The following is a 15,304-nucleotide window of genomic DNA, read 5'->3' on the forward strand; positions in this document are numbered from 1 at the left end:
GCTGGTGATGCCATTTAACCATTTCATTCTCTGCCATTCCCTTCTCTTTTTGCCTTCAATCTTTCCTATAATCAGGGTCTTTTCCAATGTCAGCTCTTTGAAGCAGGTGGCCAAAATACTGGAGCTTCAGCATCAGACCTTCCAGTGAGAATTCAAGGTTGATTTCCTTTAGGATGGACTGGTTGGATCTCCTTGCAGTTCAAGGGACTCTCAAGAGTCTTCTCCAGCACCACAATTCAAAAGCGTCAATTCTTCGGCACTCAGCCTTCTTTACAGTGCTCCTTACACGACTACTGGAAAACCACAGCTTTGACTAGAGGGACCTGTGTTGGCAAAGTGATGTCCCTGCTTTTTAAAACACTGTCTATTTTTGTCATAGCTTTCCTTCCAACGAGCAAACGCCTTTTAATTCCATGGCTGTAGTCACCATCCACAGTGATTCTGGAGCCTAAGAAAGTAAAATCTGTCACTATTTGCACTTTTCACCCCATCTATTTGCCATGAAGTGATGGGACCAGATGGTACCATCTTATTTTTCTGAATGTTGAGTTTTAAGCCAGTTTTTTCACTCTCCTCTTTTGCCCTCACCAGGAGGCACTTTAGTTTCTCTTCACTTTCTGCCATCAGAGTAGTACCATCTGCGAGGTTACTGATATTTCTCCCAGCAATAGTGATTCCACCTTGTGGTTCATCCAGCCCAGCATGCCGTGTGATATACTCTGCATAGAAATTAAATAAGCAGGGTAATAACTACAGCCTTGTTGTACATCTTTCCCAATTTGGAACCAGTCAGTTGTTCCATGTAGGGTTCTAACTGTTGCTTCCTGACCTGCATCAAGTTTCCAAGGAGGCAGGTATTCTGTCTCTTCCAGAATTTTCCACGGTTTGTTGTGATCCACAGAGTCAAAAACTTCAGTGGAGTCAATGAGGCAGAAGTAGATGTTTCTCTGCAATTCCCTTGCTTTCTCTATGATCCAGCGGATGTTGGCAATTTGATCTCTGACTCCTCTGCCTTTTCTAAATCCAGCCTGTACATCTGGAAGTTCTTGGTTCATGTATTGTTGAAGCCTAGCTTGAAGGATTTTGAGTATAACCTTACTAGCATGTCAAGTGAGTGCAGCCCTACAATAGTTAGAACATTCTTTGGCATTGCCCTTCTTTGGGATTGGAATAAAAACTCACCTTTTCCAGTCCTGTGGCCACCGCTGAGTTTTCCAAATTTGCTGGCATGTTGAGTGCAGCAATTTAACAGGATCATCTTTTTGGATTAGAAATAGCTCATCTGGAATTCCATTATCTCCACTAGCTTTGTTTGTAATTATGCTTCCTAAGGCCCTCTTCACACTCCAGAAAGTCTGGCTCTATCTGACTGACCACACCATCGTGGTTATTAAGACCTTTCTTGTATAGTTTCTCTGTGTATTCTTGCCACCTCTTCTTTTTTGGGGGACAGTTTTAGTCATCACCTTCTGTATAATGCTACGAACCTCTGTCCATAGTTCTCAGGCACTCTGTTTACTAGACCTAATCCCTTGAATCTATTCATCATCTCCACTGTATAATCTGGGGTGCCATCTGCCCTGGGCAGCAGATTGGTCCTAAAGCAGCGGGTGGCAGGGAAGAAGTGAGGTGCCCTCTGCTCCTGGGGAGCAGAATGGCCCGAGGCGGCCAGCAGCAGTTGTGGGGCCGGGGAGCCCTCTGTTCCTGGGCGTCCTCCAACGTCGGCTCCAGCCTTCTCCAGATCCCTTCCCGGTGACTCCAGCAGGGCCTCTGCCTTGGCCCCTAAGTGGTACGCTGACTAACACTGAATGGCTAGTGAAGGTTTACGCACTCAATAAGGCAGTGGGACAACCAGTGTGCCAGGCATGCCATCTAGCTATGTGGAGTAGCTAAAAGGCACGTCCCTGCTAGTCAGGGCCTGATAAAACGTGGTCGACTGGAGAAGGGAATGGCAACCACTTCAGTATTCTTGCCTTAAAACCCTATGAACAGTATGAAAAGGCCAAAAGATATGACACTGAAAGATGAACTCCCCAGGTTGGTAGGTGTCCAATATGCTACTGGACGAAGCTACTGGGGAAGAGTGAGGAAAGAGCTCCAAAAACAATTAAGAGGCTGAGCCAAAGCGATGACAATGCCCAGTTGTGGATGTGTTTGGTGGTGAAAGTAAAAGTTTGATGTTGTAAAGAACAATACTGCATAGCAACCTGGAATGTTAGGTCCATGAATCAAGGTAAATTGGAAGTGGTCAAACAGAATATGGCAAGAGTGAACATCAACATCAACATTTTATGAACCGGTGAACTAAAATGGATGGGAATGAGCAAATTTAATTCAGATAACTATTATATCTACTACTGTGTGCAAGAATCGCTTAGAAGAAATGGACTAGCCCTTATAGTCCACAAAAAGAGTCCAAAATGCAGTTCCTAGATGCAATCTCAGAAACAACAGAATGATCTCAGTTCATTTCCAATGCAAACCATTCAACATCACAGTAATCCAAGTCTATCCCCCAACCAGTAATGCCAAAGAAGCTGCAGTTGAACAATTCTCTGAGACCTACAAGACCTCCTAGATCTAACACCAAAAAAAAAAAAGATGTCCTTTTCATCATGGAGGACTGGAATACAAAAGTAGGAAGTCAAGAGATACGTGGAATAACAGGCATATTCAGAGTCACAAAATGAAGCAGGGCAAAGGCTAACAGTTTTGTCAACAGAACGCACCAGTCATAGCAAACACCCTCTTCCAATAACACAAGAGATGACTCCACACATGTACATCACCAGATGATCAATACCAAAATCAGACTGATTATATTTTTTGCAGCCAAAGATGGAGAAGCTCTAAACACTTAGCTAAAACAAGATCTGGAGTTGGCTGTGGCTCAGATTATCAGCTCCCTATTGCAAAATTTAGGCTCAAACTGAGTAAGTAGGGAAAACCACTAGGCCATTCAGGTATGGCCTAAATCAAATCCCTTATGATTATTCGGTGGAGGTAACAAATAGATTCAAGGGACTAGATCCGGTAGACAGAGTGCTGAAGAATTATGGATGGAGGTTTGTACCACTGTACAGGAGGTGGTGACTAAAAGCACCCCCAAGGAAAAGAAATGCAAGAAGGTCAAGTGGTTTTCTCAGGAGGTCTTACAAATAGTTGAGAAAAGAAGAAAAGTGAAAGGCAAAGGAGAAAGGGAAAGATATACCCAATTGAATGCAGAGTTCCAGAGAATAGCAAAAAGAGATAAAAAAGACTTTCATGAACAAAGCAAAGCAACAGAGGGAAACAATAGAATGGGAAAGACTAGAGATCTCTTCAAGAAAACTGGAGATACCCAGGAAACAGTTCATGCAAAGATCAGCACAATAAAGGACAGAAATATGGCAAGGACCTGAGAGAGGCAAAAGACATTAAGAAAAGGTGGCAAGAACACACAGAAGAAACTGTACAAAAAAGGTCTTAAAGAACCAGATGACCACAATGGTGTGATCACTCACCTAGAGCCAGACATCCTGGAATGTGAAGTCAAGTGGGCCTTAGGAAGCCTCACTACAAACAAAGCTCACGGAGATGATGGAATTCCAGCTGAGCTATTTCTAATCCTAATAGATGATGCTGTTAATGTTAATCAAAAAATTTGGAAAACTCTGCAGTGGCCACAGGACTGGAAAAGCTCAGCCTTCATTCAAATCCCAAAGAAGGGCAATGCCAAAGATTGTTCAAACTACTGCACAACTGTGCTCATTTCACATGCTAGAAAGGTAATGCTCAAAATCCTTCAAGCTAGGCTTCAACAATGCATGAACCAAGAACTTCCAGATGTATAAGTTGGATTTAGAAGAGGCAAGGTAAACAGATCAAACTCCCAATATCCACTGGATCATAGAAAAAGCAAGGAAATTCAAAACAAAATCTACTTTTGCTTCACTGACTATGCTACAGAGTCTTTGACTCCGTGGATTACAACAAACTGTGGAAAATTCTGAAAGAGATGGGAATACCAAATCGCCTTACCTGCCTCCTGAGAAACCTGTATGCAGGTCAAAAAGCAACAGTTAGAACTGGACATGGAACAATGAGTTCATTCAAAATCGAGAGGAGTACATCAACACTGTATATTGTCAACCTGCTTACTTAACTTCTATGTAGATACATCATGTGAAATGCAGTACTGAATGAAGCACAAACTGGAATCAAGATTGCTGGGAGAAAGATCAACAACCTCAGATATAGCGGTACCACATTAATGGCAGAAAGTGAGGAGGAACTAAAGAGCCTCTTGATGAAGGTAAAAGATGAGTGTGCAAAAGCTGGCTTAAAACTCAACATTCAAAAAACTACGTCATGTCATCTAATCCCATCACTTCATGGCAAACAGACTGGGGAAAAGAGAAAACAGTGACAGCTTTCATTTTCTTGGGCTCCAAAATCACTACGGACAGTGACTGTGGCCACAAAATTAAAAGACGCTTGTTCCTTGGAAGAAAAACTATGACAGACCTGGTGGCTCAGTGGGTAAAGCATCTGCCTGCCATGCGGGAAACCGGGGTTCAATCCCCAGGTCGAGAAGTTCCCCTGGAGAAGGAAATGGCAAGCCACTCCACTACTCTTGCCTGGAAAATCCCATGGACGGAGGAGCCTGGTAAACTACAGTCCATGGGATTGCAAACAGTAGCACAAGACTGAACAACTTCTCTTGACAAACTTAGATAGTGTATTAAAAAGCAGAGACATCACTTTGCCAACAAAGATCTATGTAGTCAAAGCTATGGTTTTTCCAGTAGTCATGTACAGATTTGAGAGCTGGACTGTAATGAAGGTTGAGTGCTAAAGAACTGATGCTTTTGAATTGTGGTGCTGGAGAATACTCGACAGTCCCCTGGACAGCAAGGAGACCAAACCAGTCAATCCCCCAAAAAATCAACCCTGAGTATTCACAGGAAAGACTGATGCTGAAGCTCCAATACTTTGGACACCTGATGCAAAGAGATGACTCACTGGAAAAGACCCTGATTCTGGGAAAGACTGAGTGCAAGAGGAGAAGGGAGTGACAGAAGATGAAATGGTTGGATGGCATCACTGACTCAATGGGTATGAGGTTGAGCAAACTCAGGGAGACAGTGAAGGACAGGGAAGCCTGGTGTGCTGCAGTTCACGGGGTTGCAAAAGCCAGACACCAGTTAGCAACTGAACAACAACTACTGTATAATCACAAAGGATTTGTTTTAGGCTGAATGGCCTAGTAGCTTTCCCCACTTCCTTCAATTTAAGCCTGAATTTTGCAGTAAGGAGCTGATGAGCTGAGCCACAGTCAGCTCCATGTCTTGTTTTAGCTGACTGTATAGAACTTTTTCATCTTCGGCTACAAAGAACATAATCAATCTGATTTCAATACTATTTGGTGATGGTGAAGTCATCTCTAAAGGGATCTCCTGTGTTGCTGGGAAAGGGTTTTTGCTACAACCAATGTGTTCTCTTGACAAAACTTTGTTAGCTTTTGCCCTGCTGCATTTTGTACTCCAAGGCCTGGTATCTCTTGACTTCCTATTTTTGCATTCCAATTCCCTATAATATGAAAAGGACATCATTTTTTAGTGTTAGTTCTAGGAGGTCTTATAGGTATTTATAGAACTAGTCAACTTCAGCTTCCTCGGCATTAGTGCTTGGGGAATAGACTTGGATTACTGTGATGAATGGTTTGCCTTGGAAATGAGCCGAGATTATTCTGTCACTTTTGAGATTTGCACCCAAGTACTGCATTTTGGACTCTCTTGTTGACTATGTGGGCTACTCCATTTCTCCTAAGGGATTCTTGCCCACGGTAGTAGATATAACGGTATCCTATATTCCTACTCGGTTATGAGTATGAACATGAAACTCAAGTGTTGAAACTTGTTAAATGCTTTACTAAATGCACCGATGTAATCATGTCCTGATTTACTTTTTCTGCCTGTTAGCATGATAGATTGCATTGACTGATTTTTCAATACTGAACCAGCCTTGCATTGTGGGATAATCACCATTGGGTCATCGAGGTATAATTCTTTGTAGATTGATGGATTCTACTTGCTATTATTTTGTACCACCTTTGTCTGGTTTGGGCATTGAGAAAACACAGACTGCAAATGAATATAGGAGTCTTCACTCTCCTTGTAGTTTCTGCACGAGACTGCATAGAGTTGATGTTAACTTTTAAAAACACCTTGCAGATTTCTCTGCTATAACTTGGGCCCAGTAATTTCTTTTATGAGAATTTTTATATTATTAATTCAATTTCCCTAATAACTGTAAGTCTATTCAAATGATCTATTTCATATTGGGTAAGTTATGGTCATATATGGATGTGAGAGTTGGACTGTGAAGAAGGCTGCTGCTGCTGCTGCTAAGTCACTTCAGTTGTGTCCAACTCTGTGCGACCCCATAGACAGCAGCCCACGAGGCTCCCCTGTCCCTGGGATTCTCCAGGCAAGAGTACTGGAGTGGGGTGCCAGAAGAAGGCTGAGCGCTGAAGAATTGATGCTTTTGAACTGTGGTGTTGGAGAAGACTCTTGAGAGTCCCTTGGACTGCAAGGAGATCCAACCAATCTATTCTGAAGGAGATCAGCCCTGGGTGTTCTTTGGAAGGAATGATGCTAAAGCTGAAACTCCAGTACTTTGGCCACCTCATGCAAAGAGTTGACTCATTGCAAAGGACCCTGATGCTGGGAGGGATTGGGGGCAGGAGGAGAAGGGGGCAACAGAGGATAAGATGGCTGGATGGCATCACTGACTCAATGGATGTGAGTCTGAGTGAACTCCGGGAATTGGTGATGGACAGGGAGGTCTGGCGTGCTGCGATTCATGGGGTCGCAAAGAGTCGGACGCGACTAAGTGACTGAACTGAACTGAAGTTATGGCAGTTTATACTTTTTTAGCAATTGGCTAATTTCATCTGAGCTGTCAAATTTATGTGTGTAAAGTTATAGGATTTCCTTATCTCTGATGTTTGCAGGGACTGTAGTTGATATTCTGGTATTAGTAATTTATATCTTCTTCGGTATTACTCAAGTCTGTCAGTTTCATTGATTTTTTTCCCCAAGAACAAGCTTGTTATTTAATCAAGTTTATCTATTATTTTCAACTTCATTGACCTCCACTCTTTATTTCATCCCGTTTGCTTACTTTGGGTTTATTCTACTCATCTTTTTCCAGTGAAAAAGATAGGTGAAAGTTAAGATTACTGATTTGAGACTTTTCTTCTTTTCTAATTATGTATTATATTTCTTTCATCACTGCTTCAGCTACACAGACCTTGTTTCCATAGTGTAGTGGTTATCATGTTTGCCTCACATGAAAGGTGCTCGGTTTGAAACTGGGGTGGAAACAGACTTTCTCTTTGGGCTTCCCTGGTGGCTCAGAAGGTACAGAATCTGCCTGCAATGCAGGAGACCTGGGTTCGATCCCTGGGTTGGGAAGATCCTCTGGAGAAGGGAACAGCTACCCACTCCAGTAATCTGGGCTGGAGAATTCCATGGACAGGGGATCCTGGCAGGCCACAATCCATGCGGTCGCAAAGCATGGGACACGACTGACCAACTTTCACTTTAGCTACATCTCACAAATTCTGATATATATTATTTTCATTTTCTCTTCAGTTCAGTGTATTTTAAAATTTCTCTTCAAATTATCCAATATTTACAGGTCTGTTATTGAGTTTCTAAGTATCTGGATATTTTCTTATTATTTTTCTGTTATTCTAGTTTGATTCCTTTGTGATCAGAGAACACATTCCATGTGTTTTGGTTCTTTCAAATTTGTTAGTTGTTTTATGCCCAGGTTAGGTCTATCTTGATATACATTCTATAGGCCTTGAAAAAAACATGTACTGTGTTATTGCTGGGTAGAATGTTCTATAAACACTGATTAGAACCTTGTTGGGTTAATGGTGTTGAGTTCTCCTATATTCTTGCTGTTTTTCTGTCTAATGGGTTTATCATTTGTTAAGAGAAACATGTTGAAGCATCCAACTGTAACTGTGAATATGTCCATTTGTCCTTTCAGTTCTACCAGTTTTTCATCTTTATTTTACAGTTATATTATTAGGAATATACACATTTAGCACTGCTATGTATTCTCAGTGAACTGACTCTTCACTCTGAAGGGTATTTTGCCTGAATATTTTATATGCGTATTGCCACTCCAGCTTTCTTTTGATTAATGTTTACGCAGCATATTTTCCCTTCCTTTTAATTTTAACTCACCTATATTAATGAAACAAGTTTCTTCAAGACACCACATAATTTGGTTGTTTTTAAAATCCATTCTGACAATCTCTTTTTAAACTGGTGTGTTTAGACTATTTAATTTTAATGAAATTATTGGTAAGTTTGGATTTAAGCCTACCATTAGTTTGTTTTCAGCTTGTTCTCTATTTTTAATTCCTTTTCCCCTCTCTGGACTTCTTGTGCCTTACACAAACATTTTTTAGTAGTACAATTTAATTTATTGCATTCTTTTTACTGTATCTCTTTATTTAGTTTTTATAATAGTCATGTCAACTACAATATACACTTAATTTTCACAGTCCACTTAAAATCAATATTCTACCATTTCAAGAAGAATGTATAAGCCTTACCACCCATACTATTTTGTTTTTTATTTCCTGTATCTTTATATGTTTTGACATCTTGGGAGGCCTTTCAGACATGGGGAGAGACTCCCCCACCTAGCCAGGGTTAGTTGATTCCTTGGGAGTTGTGGGCAGCCTGCTTAGAGCTTCCCTTTCACATACAGAGGCCCATTTTCCTTATCTAATTCACATACCAAGCCTTGTAACAATCCAAGGCCAGGTACCAAAAAACTAAGGACAGCCCCTATGCCCCAAAACCAACAGGAGTTATCCAGACTAGCCAATCCTAAACTGCTGCACCCTGCCCCGCTGTGTCTTTCCCTCACTCCTGCTTCTGCCTGTGTGCTCAGCTGCACAGCTGTACCTGACTCTGTGACTCCATGAGCTGTAGCCTGCCAGGTTCCTCTGTCCATGAGACTTCCCAGGCAAGAATACAGAAGTGGGTTGCCATTTTCTTCTCCAGAGGATCTTTTCGACCCAGGGATCAAACCTGCATCTCCTACATTAGCAGGCAGGTTTTTTACCACTGTGGCACCTGCGATTCTGTCTCCTGTATATTGTCACCCTGCTTACTTAACTTATATGCAGAGTACATATGTGAAATGCTGGGCTGGACTGCTCACAAACGGGAATCAAGATTGCCAGGAGAAATATCAACAACCTCAGATATAAATGATACCACTCTAATGGCAGAAAGTGAAGAGGAACTAAAGAGCCTCTTATGAGGGTGGAAAAAGCTGACTTAAAACAACATTCAAAAAAAAACCAAAGATCATGGCATATGGTCCCATCATTTCATGGCAAATAGATGGGGAAAAAGTGGAAACAGTGATGGATTTTATTTTCCTGGGCTCCAAAATCACTGAGAATGGTGACTGCAGTAATGAAATTAAAAGATACTTGTTCCTTGGAAGAAAACCTATGACAAACCTGGACACTGTATTAAAAAGCAGAGACATCACTTTGTTGACTAAGGTCCATATAGCCAAAGCTTCGGTTCTTCCACTAGCCATGTATGAGAGTTGGACCATAAAAGCTGAGTGCCAACAAACTGATGCTTTTGAACTGTGGTGTTGGAGAAGACTCTTGAGAGTCCCTTGGAGTGCAAGGAGATCAAACCAGTCAATCCTAAAGGAAATCAATCCCAAATATTCATTTGAAGGACTGATGCTGAAGCTGAAGCTCCAATACTTTGGCCACCTGATGTGAAGAGTGACTCAATAGGGGGAAAAAACCCTGATGCTGGGAAAGACTGAAGGCAAGAGAAGGTGACGACAGAGGATGAGATGGTTTAATGGCATCACCAACTCAATGGACATGAGTTTGAGCAACGTTCAGGAGATAGTGAAGGACAGGGAAGCCTGGTGTGCTGGAGTTGCATGGAGTCACAAAGAGTCAGCCACGGCTTAGTGACTGAACAACAGCAGCAACCAGAAACGCCTGGCCAGGGGGAGGCATGCTCTCTTTTCTTGGAAAATGTAAGTAATCAGAATCTTCTTTTAACAGCACTGACTTCTCCATGCCATCACTCTGCCACCTCCATAACTTAAACTCCTGTAGGAACTCATCACATGAGTTCCTTTACCCTTGGTCTACCCGCCTTATTCTCTTGTAAGTTATAGCTATCTCATAAATTACATAAGTATAAAGTTGAAATCCTATCAGACAATGTCATAAATTTCACTTTCAACCACTAACTCAAAGAACTCAAGAGGAGACAGTAATCGATTATATTTACCAGATACAGTGTTATCATTTCTGTCTGAAAAGCTTCCTTTAGCAATTCTTTTGTAGCAGGCTATTGGCAATGATTTCTCTTTAGTTTTTTCCTCAGCCAAGAATACTTTATCATGCTTTATTTTACTTTCATTCTCGAAGAATAATTTCACTGTACAGAGAATTCTTGGTCCTTTTCTTTCACCACTTAAATAATAATGTGCTACTTCTCTGGCCTCCATGGTTTCTGATCATTTACTCACTATAGTTGTTCCCTGAACTTTTTTGTCTCGATGCTTTTATGATTTTTAATATGTCTTCAGTTTTCAGCAGTGTGGTTATGACATGTCTGGGTGTGGAAGTCTTTGAGTTTATTATGCTTGCATTCACAACTTCTTGAATCATTATGTTTACATCTTCTGCCAAATTTTTTGGGAAGTGTTCAGCTATTATTTCTCCAAATATTTTTTTTAGGAACCACACTTTGTCCTCTACTCATCTTGTTCAGATTACAAAGTTCACTGAACTCCTCTGTCATCTCCACTTAAAAATCTAAGTTCATCCAGAGAGGTGCTATTTAGGTTATTGTAGCTTTCAGTTCTAACCTTTTCATTTGGTTCTTTATGTCTTCTACTTCTTTGCTGAAACTATTTTTCTAATAGCTTTAAGAGTACTTGTCATTAGCCTGTTGAAGCATTTTTATAATACATATTTTAAATTCTTTGTTAGATAATTTCAACACCTGTGTTGTCTTGGCACTGATGTCCTCTGTCTTTTCTCATGCTGCTGCTGCTGCTGCTAAGTCGCTTCAGTCATGTCCAACTGTGTGTGACCCCACAGACGGAAGCCCACCAGGCTCCCTTGCCCCTGGGATTCTCCAGGCAAGAACACTGGAGTGGGTTGCCATTTCCTTCTCCAATGCATGAAAGTGAAAAGTGAAAGTCAAGTCGGTCAGTCGTCTCCAACTCTTTGAGACCCCGTGGACTGCAGCCTTCCAGGCTCCTCCATCCATGGGATTTTCCAGGCAAGAGTACTGAAGTGGGTTGCCACTGACTGCCTTCTCCACTTTTCTCATGAGAGCCAACATTTTCGTGGTTCTTCATATACCAAGTAATTTTGTATTGTATCCATTTTCCATAGTGAGTTCTAGCTCATTTAAATAAGTCTGTGATGAAAGTCAGCACTTCTGTTCTAGCAGGTATTCAATCTAGTTAGATTCAGGCTGCAAGAGGTACCCAGTCTTCTGCGAGCTGTGGTTCCAATATCAGCTCATTTTTTAAAGCCTTTGCAGTGCTATGTGTATCTGTCCCACAGGTGTGGTACCCAGCAGCCAATCTTGGACCTGGCTGGTGGTTTTCCTATTAGTTCAGTACTTCAAAGTCTTTGCTGTGCTGACAAGGAGTAGATCCATGCATGTGTGCAGCTTGGGGATGAGCCTGGGAGAACATAAACAACTATTAGGTAGTCCTTTTTCTGAGCTCCTCCCTCTCTGCCATCTTTCTAGTGCTTTCTGGTTCCCTGGGCTCCTCTTTTCAGTCTTCCAGTCAGAAAGCTAGGGCTTTGGTTATCCCATTTTGTTGCACTTCTGCAACCGTGCCTGGGTCCAGCCAAGGGACAGAGAGGGAGAGAAAGCAACAAGACTGGCCCTATCCCCTCAGGATGACAGCCCTACCAATCAGAGGGGAAGGTTCTCCTCCCTCAGAATTTTGGCTTCTGCAGGCTACTGCCACCATCATGGGTGTTCAGAGCCTGGTATCCAATGGAATGAAGAAAAACAAAGAGAGATCTTTACATTCTATCACAGATACTCCATTCTCTGTCCCGTGAGTTAAAACTGGAGGGCTTCTCCTGGTGCTCTTTTCATGCCCTAGTGCCCATTTCCACTTCCAGGTGAGGCTGTGCTGAGTCCAGGCTGAGGGATAACAGAGCGGTAAAACGTAAACTCACCACTGGTTTGGCTGTACTGGGAACCATGGTCTTCCTTCCCACTCTGCCTGCTGTTTACTTCTGAGAGTTCTCAAGTAGCTGCTCAGTGCTTTTTGCCCAAGTTTTATCACTGTACCAGTATGAGTGGCAGGGTGCAGTCTTACTCAGAACTGGAGTTGCTCCCTGCTGCCTGCTAATATGTAAATGACGCTGCCTATTTAGCATAAGTAAGGTTGAATTCACAGGAGTCAAATATGGGAGACGACTATGCAACTACTGGATGAGAAAAAGCTGGTTATATCCACTCAGCAACAGTGAATCCACCTGGAGAGAAGTTTCTTCTCCAGATAACAGACTTCTAAAACAAATACCCTCTTAAACAAGGGCTGATTCTCTACTTGATCTAAAATAAAGGCCACCTATCAACAGATCCTGCCCAGACACAAAGCTTCCAATTGGCTTTTCAGATTTAATATGAAATAAAGTCAATGGCAGCCCACTCCAGTACTCTTGCCTGGAAAATCCCATGGACGGAGGAGCCTGGTAGGCTGCAGTCCATGGGGTCGCTAAGAGTCAGACATGACTGAGCGACTTCACTTTCTCTTTTCACCTTCATGCATTGGAGAAGGAAATGGCAACCCACTCCAGTGTTCTTGCCTGGAGAATCCCAGGGACGAGAGAGCCTGGTGGGCTGCCGTTTATGGGGTCACGCAGAGTTGGACATGACTAAAGCGACTTAGCATTAGCATTAAAAAAAAAAACCCGTCAGAAGAAAGTTTGGCAAATATGAAGACAGAAACCAATAAAATAGAACACAAAATAGAGGGAAAGTAGGTAATTCAGGGTAGAAAAGAAAACTTCAACAACTTTTTAATTAGTGTTTTCAAACAGATGTAAGATGATAATGAATTCATAAAACAGGAATCAAATTTTAAAAAAAAAGAAAAATAATCAGAATAAGAGCATTAGCAAATTAAGAATATAATGGCCAGGGACTTTCCTGGTGGTCTAGTGGTTAAGAATCCACCTTCTAAAGCAGGGGACGTGGTTTGATCCCTGGTTGGGGAACCAAGACCCCACATGCTGAGGGGCAACTAAACCTGTGTCACAACTGGAGAGGCCACATGCTGCAGCTCCTGAGCCTGCGTGCTCTAGAGCTTGGGCGCCACAAAGACGGCCGGGCGCAGCCCAATTAAGCAGTGAACACGTTTTAAAAAGAGTATTAACAGAGTCCATAGAAGAACTGAAAGGCAAAGTGGAAGAGAACCCTCCAAAAGTATCAGAAAAAAATGACAGAAAAGAAACTTTAAAGGTCTATCGAGGATATCCTAAATCTGAATAACTGGCATTTCAAAAAGACAGGGTGACGCTTAATAAAGAAATAACACAAATCTTTTCCTCGAACTAAAATATAGAAGACCCCAGGCATAATTAGTCAAAAAATTACATTAAGTCTTATTTGGAAGCCAATGCACCCAAATCCCACTTTGAAAGGGTCCACAGAATATCCAAATATGATGAGTTTTTAAAGGTTCACTAGAGAAAAATCCTGGGTGCAAGGTGGCAACAGGACACACATAAGAGAATGACCATTAGAATGTCAAATTCTCAATAGCAATCCTGGAAAATTAGGGGGAAAAGGTTAACAATGCATTCAAAATTCTAAGGAAAAATGATTTTCAGTCTATAATGTCCACATTACATACCAAATATAAAGCAAAATAAAAACATTTCTAGCATGCTACAGGCTGAAAAAATTACTCCCACAGATTCTTTTCCTGAGAAACTATTTTAAGATGAAGGCCACCAAAAATATGGGAGATGAAGTAATTAATAAATTCCATCCAAGGGTAGAGTAGAAGTCCACAGATTATAGCCGTGCGGCAGATAAGATGAGCAACCAGCTGACTGGAGGAGGGACGAGGGCTCTAGGGGTGTTTTCCTGGAAAAAGAGACTCAAAGAATAGTTGATATAAAGGAATATTTATAAACTATTAGAGATGCGCTTAGAGCAAATTTCCTAAGTAGATGAGGAAGGGACAGATAAAAATCCTAGAAAAAAGGCTAAATCACAAAGAGAGCATAATGTAACATATATAGAACTTGCCCTTGCAATGAGTAGTATTCATATATCATAATTATATAAGCTTGTTTTAAGTGAAAAAAAAAAAAAAAGTTGGTGTCTTAGTCTGTTTGAGCTGTTGTATCAAATACCACAGATTGGGTGGCGTATGAACAACGGAAATCTATTTCTCTCAGCTCTGGAGGAGTCCAAAATCAGGGTGCACCATGGTCGAGTGAGGGCCCTCTTTCAGACTGGACTTCGTGTCCTCATGTGGCGAAGGGCAGTGGAGCTCTCTCAGGCCTACTGTCTAAGGGTATTAATCTCATCTATGGGGGTTCTGTCCTCATGACCCAGCAGTGGAGCTCTCTCAGGCCTACTGTCTAAGGGTATTAATCTCATCTATGGGGGTTCTGTCCTCATGACCCAATCACCCGCCAAAAGCCCACTCTCCTAATACCATCACAAGGGGCATTAGAATTTCAACACTCATTAATTTTGAGACACAAATATTCAGACCATAGCAACTGGGCAAACGGATCTGGTTTTTGCCTCATCCTTTTTCTTAAAGAAAGTGAATAATGTCCAATATTGATAAGAAATAGCAGTATATTATTCATAACTATTTAGGTAAACATCAGAACAAATAGCTAAAAACAGCAGATGCCTTTAGGAAGCTGGGGGTGGGGAAGAAAGCAAGGGGCTGCTATTCTTCACCATAAAAGCTTTCAGTAATATCTGATTTATTTTACCCATGTGCAAATATTATTTTATTACCTTCCCTCCTTCCTAATTTTATTTAAAAATTTTAAAGTGGATGTGTAACATGCTCTGATGCTGTATGACAAGATTACAGAGGGCCTCAGGAGAACTCCTGTTGTGTGAGCGCTAGGAAGACTGGCAGAGACATGCCCAATACAAGCAGAGCTGTCTGACATTATCCCCAGATAACCAAAACTATTAATGCAAGACTAACTGCATAGGCT

General features: G+C 41.6%; 1 protein-coding gene across 3 annotated transcripts in view; it reads right to left on the reverse strand.

The window, feature by feature from the left end:
- N4BP1 (NEDD4 binding protein 1) overlaps positions 1-15,304 on the reverse strand; it is a 57,029-nt gene that overhangs the window by 27,068 nt on the left and 14,657 nt on the right. The window contains exon 2 of one of the 3 annotated variants that reach the window (XM_060398309.1): positions 10,353-11,766. The exons of the other annotated variants lie outside the window; for them this stretch is intronic. Coding sequence (XP_060254292.1) covers positions 10,353-10,370 — 18 coding nt within the window. The 5' untranslated portion in view covers positions 10,371-11,766. The remainder of the gene's footprint in view (positions 1-10,352; positions 11,767-15,304) is intronic. 3 annotated transcript variants of the gene reach the window in all.

The sequence above is a fragment of the Ovis aries genome, chromosome 14 (genome assembly GCF_016772045.2).
Source record: "Ovis aries strain OAR_USU_Benz2616 breed Rambouillet chromosome 14, ARS-UI_Ramb_v3.0, whole genome shotgun sequence".
Lineage (NCBI taxonomy): Eukaryota > Metazoa > Chordata > Mammalia > Artiodactyla > Bovidae > Ovis > Ovis aries.